Below are 7,254 nucleotides of genomic sequence, written 5' to 3'. Positions count from 1 at the left end.
GAGGGAATGGTTTTATCATTTGTTAATACGGTTACAATAAACGGTTGTGATATCAGGCATTTTCATTTTATTCAATAGGGGCTGCCCACAAATGATTTCAGGCTTTGAGGTGGGAGGGGGGTTCGTGAAATTATGATAGTTTGTGTTGTGACAAGGGGGAGGGATAAAAAAAAATGATGAAAAAATAATTTATGTACAGCCTCTGATGGGATTTTGTGATAATAAGCATTTGTTTAGTATTTTGCTCTTCTTAGTTTGGTATTTTGCTCTTTTCTGGACGGGATTTTCATTTTTGGGATCTTCTAGGTATAAAAGGTGTGATATTGCTTTTTTTTGGGGGGGGGGGGGGATCCGTGTATGTATTACACAGGTAGCGACATAGATTAATTGATAAGTACAAGTTATGCTAAGAACTTCTAGTTTTTTATAATATGAAAATCTTCTTTACATTATTTAATGCATTAATACAATTAAATTGGGCAAATGAGTTTTCAGGAAATATGGTCATTTAAGGGTTTTTTTTTTTTTTGAGTTCTTTTGAATTTTACATAATATATGCAGAAGGTAAATAAATACAAATCAAAGAGCACTTGTTATTAAACTATTTCAATAATCATAGACCAATTTAGTTATTTATTATTATTTTTAATCACTTTGATCAAAAATGTTACTGTCTGACCACGGATTGTATGGAAAGGCAAACATCCGCTTTACAGCCGGAAATGGACGAATCTATTATTTTTTTTTACCGACGTCAGGTTTTGCAGAAGCAGAGTCCCATTCATATGAGCGGAATACGCGCATCAAATTTTTATTTTCCCATTTTCCATTTATTCATAGATTCGTCTTATCTGGACGTTTGAAAATTCCATGCAATCCGTGATTGGACATTAGATGCAATAAAAGATATAAACACATCAAAATACCTAAATAATTGAGCACATGTTATTAAATATAGCTTATTTCGGATTACTTAGAATATATATTCTTCAAAAAATTTCACTGATAGAAAATTCAATTACTTCAACTTTAGAAAAAGAATTAAACTTATGACTGATCTGTCGCCTCATCTGACGAAAAAACCCTCAATGAGATAGTTTCAGTAGTCACCGTATAATTTAATTATTTAAAATTTTTTACTACTTTTTCCAAAAATTTTAGATGCAATAAAAAATCAAAACATTTAGTATTATCTAAATTATCTAGCATATGGTATTGTATGTAAGCAATTTAAAAATTATCTATATTCTTCAAATTACATACTTCACTGCGAGAGGATTTAATTACTTCAACCTATGAGGGAAAATTAAATTTCTGACTGACCTAACGTGTCATAAAACAATCATTGACGATGAACATCAATTTATTATATAAGACGATATTTTTTTTTTTTTTTTGAAAGTTTTGCGTGCAGTAAAAGTTTAAAACGCCTAGCATTATTCAAATCATCCAGCACACTATATTAGGCATCAACTATTTAAAATTACTCTATTTAAAACTATACTTCACTCTTCAAATTAACTCTTTGTAAGAAAATTTAATCGTTTCAGCGTTAGAACGAAATTAAATTTTCAGACTGATTTATCGTGTCAGTTGACGAAGAAAATCTCAAAACAGCTACTTACAGAGTTAACAAAAAGAAAAAAAAAAAAAAAAAAAAGGAAAGAAAAAAAGGAAAGTAAGACAGAAAGAAACCAAAACATCTAATGTTATTTAAGTTATCTATCAAATGGAGTTATACACAAACTATTCAAAATATCTATATGCCTCAAATTAAATCACCGTAAAAATAATAATAATAATTATTATTATTATTATTTCAACTGAAGAACGAAAATTGAATTTTGAACGGACTTGTGTCATTTGACGATCATCTCGTTGGAAAATTTTGCGTGCAATAAAAAACAAAACATCTAGTTGAATCTAGCATCTGGTATTAGACATAAGCTATTGAAAATTATCTAATGAATCCACCGCAAAAAAAAAAAAAAAAAAAATCAATAGTGCAACATTAGAACGAAAACTAAATTTCAGATTGACGTGTCGTGTCAGTTGGCGAAGAAAACCTATAGTTAGTAGCTTTCACAATTTTTTCCCGTGCTATAAAAAATCAAAACATCTTGCATTATCTGAATTTAACATCATACAATATTTTATATAAACTATTTAAAATTATCTAAATTCTTCAAATAATTTCACCGCAAAAAAAAAATAATTTCGTAAACTTTAGAACGAAAATTAAATTTCAGACTGACCTGTCTTGTCATTTGGCGAAGAAGATATCAGTTAGCTACTTTCAGAATTTTTTGCCAGTTCTTCTTTCTATCAACTCGTTCGAATTCAGCTGAACGCCAACTCGTTGTCCTGTATTCCCTATAGGGATTTTATTTTACCGCGCGGAGTTCGTATTGCAGTCGGTGGTGTCACCTTATCCACTATAGTGTAGTGAATATCTTTTACACTATTAAAAACGCGGGACTTCCAGATAATTTTTCTTAGAAAGAAGAAAGACTTTTCTTGAGATTTTCCTGCAAAAATTTCTGCCGATATTTTTCTGCTTAAAAAATATGTCAGGAAGTTTTTCCTTGTGTAGCTGTCAGTTGCGTTTTAGTAATAATTTCTATTAAAGGAGTATCCCCTACAACATCGCAGCTTTGCCCCTACTTGGAAAATTTTAACTTTCGCATTTTTAAAATTCTAATGCATGTGAAAAATCAAAATTAATGTTGAAATTATTTAAAGAAAGAAAAAAATAATGGTAATAACAACAGAAATAAAAGCAGACAATGAAAGTTGAAGGGAGAAAGAAAATAATAATAATAACAATAATAATAATAATAATAACAATAATAGTAATAAAAATAATGTTTTCTTTGGGGTAAATTACAGGCTTCAAACAGGCTGTGGTATAGTGTAATTACAGAAGAATAAAAAAGAAAGTTTCTCACAAACACGATGAAAAATTACTGTCATTCACTAAGCAACAAAGCAAGTTATAAGTTATGGCTTTGTTTGTTTTACTTTTTTCATCCGCCATTAGACCTTTCTCCGCACACACCCCACCTCTTAGCCGTAAGCCTTAGGTTCCACCGCCCGGGGGGGTCCGCGTAGCGGGCCCCCCGCACGGCTGGGTGCGGCGGTCGATAGTCGTATCTTGCTACGGACGCGCTTGATGCTTATTGCGCCGGGGAAGGTCCCCGTGCTGGGCGTCAACCCAGCTGGGAGTTTACCCCTGAATGTTTGAACCTTGCTCACCATGAGATACGGTATGTCTCCCCGTACCTCGTTGGTGGTCCATGGTTCCCTGTAAGGGAATGGGGTTAGACATATAATGCACTACTGCATAAATACACTACTGCATTTTATTTACTACGGCATAAACATGCACTAGGACACCTCGTCCATGTGGAGTACAGATATCAATCTGTCTCGATTTCTTGGGTGTCCTCTCTGTAATAGAAAAAAATTATTAATTGCTGTGGAAGAAAAAGATATTAGTTCATCTGCCGTAGTTGTGATTCCCACCGATCCATTTCATGTCTCGGCTTAAAATGAGATATCACGTCATATCTGCAATGGAAATTACTTCTATTAAATGGGGTATTCGAGGGGGGTACAATGGGGGTGGAACGTTGCTTCCATTGTTGACCTCGAGACTCCTTATGGCTTGGAAGCTGATTACATTTGCAGTGTCTGGGGGTTTTTTTTTTAAATTACATTTACAACACATACACTTACAAGACATACACTTATACATCACGTCACAGCACAACATCTATATTTTTGGTTATTTTTAAAGATTTTAATTTTTTTTTTTTTTACCCCCAGGGCTGCTTTTGTCTCGAGGTGAGGGACTCACCCTCATGAATCGTTTGTAAGGGACTCACCCTCATGAATCTTGTGTAAGGGACTCACCCTCATGAATCTTCTGTCCTTGTCGTCACGACACCCCCATCTTGCCCCCTCGGGAGATTTCAGGTCTTGGGATTGACTATTGGAATGGGAGTGATAGAATAAAGTAACTGACTATGGTGTTGAGGAGTCTGCCTGGACCCGACCTGATGGGAAGGACAAACCTCCTCCTACCCTACTATTTATGTAGGGTGATATTTTCTCTTTAAGTTAGGGGGAAAGCTCTTTGACCTGATCTCCCCCCGGTCTTGTCAAGGCCGGGTCTTTTGTCGTCCTAGAATGATAAGAGAAAACTGATTAGTATGGGACCCTTCCCCTGGTCCCTTAGGGCGACCTGTAAATCTGAAAACATGCGTGCATGTTAGAATATACCTCGCCCCCCAACCAGCTTCTTACTGTTACTTATTTTTTGTCTTTTTATTTATTTATTTATTTATTTATTTATTTTTGACTAGGTTAGCTTCGTCTTGCAACATGTGGAATGCCTCTCCTTCTGGGGACTGGTGCTCAAAGTTCCACTACCCTGTGTCTTAATATGCTTCTTCGTTTTCAAGTAGGTGAGTCATTAGATCCCTAATGTTCCTCCGTTGCACTCTATCAGAGAGAAGTTGGAGGGCTCAGTGTGTGTCCATTCAGCGCCCCCTATACTTTGTTGGAGTTGCGAATACAACTAGGTCCACTTTCCGGAGAATTTTCAACTATAACACTAGGTCCATTTTCCAGACAATTTTCAATTACTTTCTTTTTAAACATTTTGGGGAAAGTTGTTTTTGTTACTTATGAATATTAAGGGGTTATTACTTTATTTTAAACTAGTGGTATCCGTACGGCTTTGCCCGTAGTAGAAAATTAAAAGGTCATATGGTTCGCCTGTATATTTACAAATAATGGATGATGAATTTCTCACCAATTTGTTATGGCTATTTGCTCGCCCATGTTACCCGCACGGCTTTGCCCGTAGTAGAAAATTAAAATGTCATTTGGTTCGCCTATATACTTACAAATAATGGATTATGAATTTCTCGTCAGTTTGCTATGGCTATTTGCTCGCCCATGTTACGGTTCCACGTTATGATAATTTGGTAATTTAATCTTCTTCGTTGTGATAATTTGCTCGGTAAAATGTTCTTCGTAGTCAGTAGTGTAACTATGGAGTCTAGCGCCCCCGGCGAACTAAAGAAATTGCGCCCTAACCCCCAGGGAAGTCACCGGAGGTCATTGTGACTTCCGAAAAAAAAAATTTTTTTTTGAACGTTTTGAAATTGATTCGACAAATAAGAAGCAGCATTGTAATTTTTTTTCTCATTTTTTTTTTATTTTAGAATTGTTTTTAGTGATGCCCAATGTTCCTTCTCAGTAGATGTTATGTAGGGGAGAGTCGGTAAATGCCGTACACATTTTTTAAATGTCATCTATCTGTGTTAATATTCGAGCAGTAGTGGCTGTATTGATTTCATATTCACCTCTAATATTTGTCGACATGAAAAACAAGGCTATTTGGAGCTACATTTAAAGTTGGCTCCAAATAGCCTTGGTTTTTTTTTTTAATTAAAAAATGAAAATGTCGCGTGCACGGAATTATGCAACATAGTCGGGAAATACCGTACAGTGAAACAAACGTCCGCGAAATGAAATGACGACAAGTCAGTATTGAACTAAAAAAAATGTTCATTCTTAAAAAGCACGAATGGAAAATTATTTTCGGCAACTGTCGCACTCGTATAATCCTATTGCTGTACCCAAGCCGTAGGTGCATCCATCATTAAACCATCCTCTGCATTTATGGCATTCGATCCAATCTTCCGACGGCGGCTGGCGTATGACGCTCCACAAACTAAGCAATCGAAATCTTCATTTGGGAGGTCTCTAGATTTTTCATTCTTCTTTTTTTTTTTTTTGGGGGGGGGGGGGATTCCTTTTTTTCCAGATATAAAAGTGATTTTACTTTTCTTTTCAACTTTATCGACATTTAACTTTTGCTTTGTGGTTGTTATTCCCTTCTTTGGTATCTACTTATCCAAAAGCTTGTTTTTTATAGGCGTGGAACTCAGAATTTAAGAGCATTGAGCACGTCTTTTCCTGTTTGTTAATGATGGCAACGCTCGAGGCAGGTTTAAGGGTGAAAGATCCAACTCTTTTGGAGACTCATCTATGACTGGTCGTTCTCCGGATTACTTGACACTGTAGACAGATTCTCCTGATTTTTGGGCACTGGTGTGCAGCTTCTCCTGATGGTTGGGCACTGTAGGCAGCTTGTCCTGATGGTTGGGCACTGTAGTCAGCTTCTCCTGATGGTTGGGCACTGTAGGCAGCTTCTCCTGATGGTTGGGCACTGTGGGCAGCTTCTCCTGATGGTTGGGCACTGTAGGCAGTTTCTCCTGATGGTTGGGCACTATAGGCAGCTTCTCCTGATGGTTGGGCACTGTAGGCAGCTTCTCCTGATGGTTGGGCACTGTAGGCAGCTTCTCCTGATGTCTGGACACTGTGGGCAGCTTCTCCTGACGTTTGGGCACTGTGGGCAGCTTCTTCTAATGTTTGGGCACTGTGAGCAGCTTCTTCTGATGTTTGGGCACTGTGGGCAGCTTCTCCTGGTGTGTGGGTACTGTGGTCAGCTTCTCCTGGTGTGTGGGTACTGTGGTCAGCTTCTCCTGATGTTTGGGCACTGTGGAAAGCTTCTTCTGATTGCCCAGGCTGTGGGACTTCCATGGCTTTGGCAACAACAAAGTCTTCATCACTGAGTATTTAAGGATTAAAAGGGTAAATTCCGGTGCATTGAAAACCCCTCGTAGCTTTCGCCATTGTAGCTGATTTTTCATAAGCAACCTGAAATATTTTGACAACATCGTATTCAGTAATTCGTCGACGAAGATTGTTGATTATCTATTTGTCGCACTCGATGTAGTAGTTATTTTTTAGTGACTTGTAGAAAGTTCGATTGAGAGGTTGAAGCTTATGGGAAGTATGCGGAGGTATGCTGACCATGATTATATTCTTTTCTCGGCAGAAATCTTAAGCTGGGATGGAAATATGACTACAATAATTGTCAAATATGAGCAACACTGGGTCTTCGAGAGTTGGTTTAGCATAAACCTCGTTTGTGGGGTATGTTTAAAATATAGCATGAAATCTAATCTCTTTGTATGATAACACTCTTTAGTTTTAAAAAAAGGGAAAAAATTTTTTGGAATGGTTTAAAAAGCTTAAATCTAACATTTTCAGATAAAACATACCGTAGCAAACATACCGTACCGAAGGCAAGTACCGTACACTGGTGGATAATGCTGTACACAATGCACGGAATTACCCAACCTGACCCTTTTTTTCCCCCTTAAGCCTAACCAC

The 7,254-nt window shown here is 36.9% G+C and overlaps 1 protein-coding gene across 1 annotated transcript; it reads right to left on the bottom strand.

Annotated features, from left to right (window-relative positions):
- Positions 1-6,057: 6,057 nt before the first annotated feature.
- LOC129226961 (sperm acrosomal protein FSA-ACR.1-like) lies at positions 6,058-6,618 on the bottom strand. Its single transcript, XM_054861590.1, has one exon. The coding sequence runs from the start codon at positions 6,616-6,618 to the stop codon at positions 6,058-6,060; it is 561 nt and encodes a 186-aa protein (XP_054717565.1).
- Positions 6,619-7,254: the final 636 nt, after the last annotated feature.

The sequence above is a fragment of the Uloborus diversus genome, chromosome 7 (assembly GCF_026930045.1).
Source record: "Uloborus diversus isolate 005 chromosome 7, Udiv.v.3.1, whole genome shotgun sequence".
Classification (NCBI taxonomy): domain Eukaryota; kingdom Metazoa; phylum Arthropoda; class Arachnida; order Araneae; family Uloboridae; genus Uloborus; species Uloborus diversus.
Note: the sequence above shows the minus strand (reverse complement) of the source record. Positions and strands in the feature narration are given on the sequence as shown.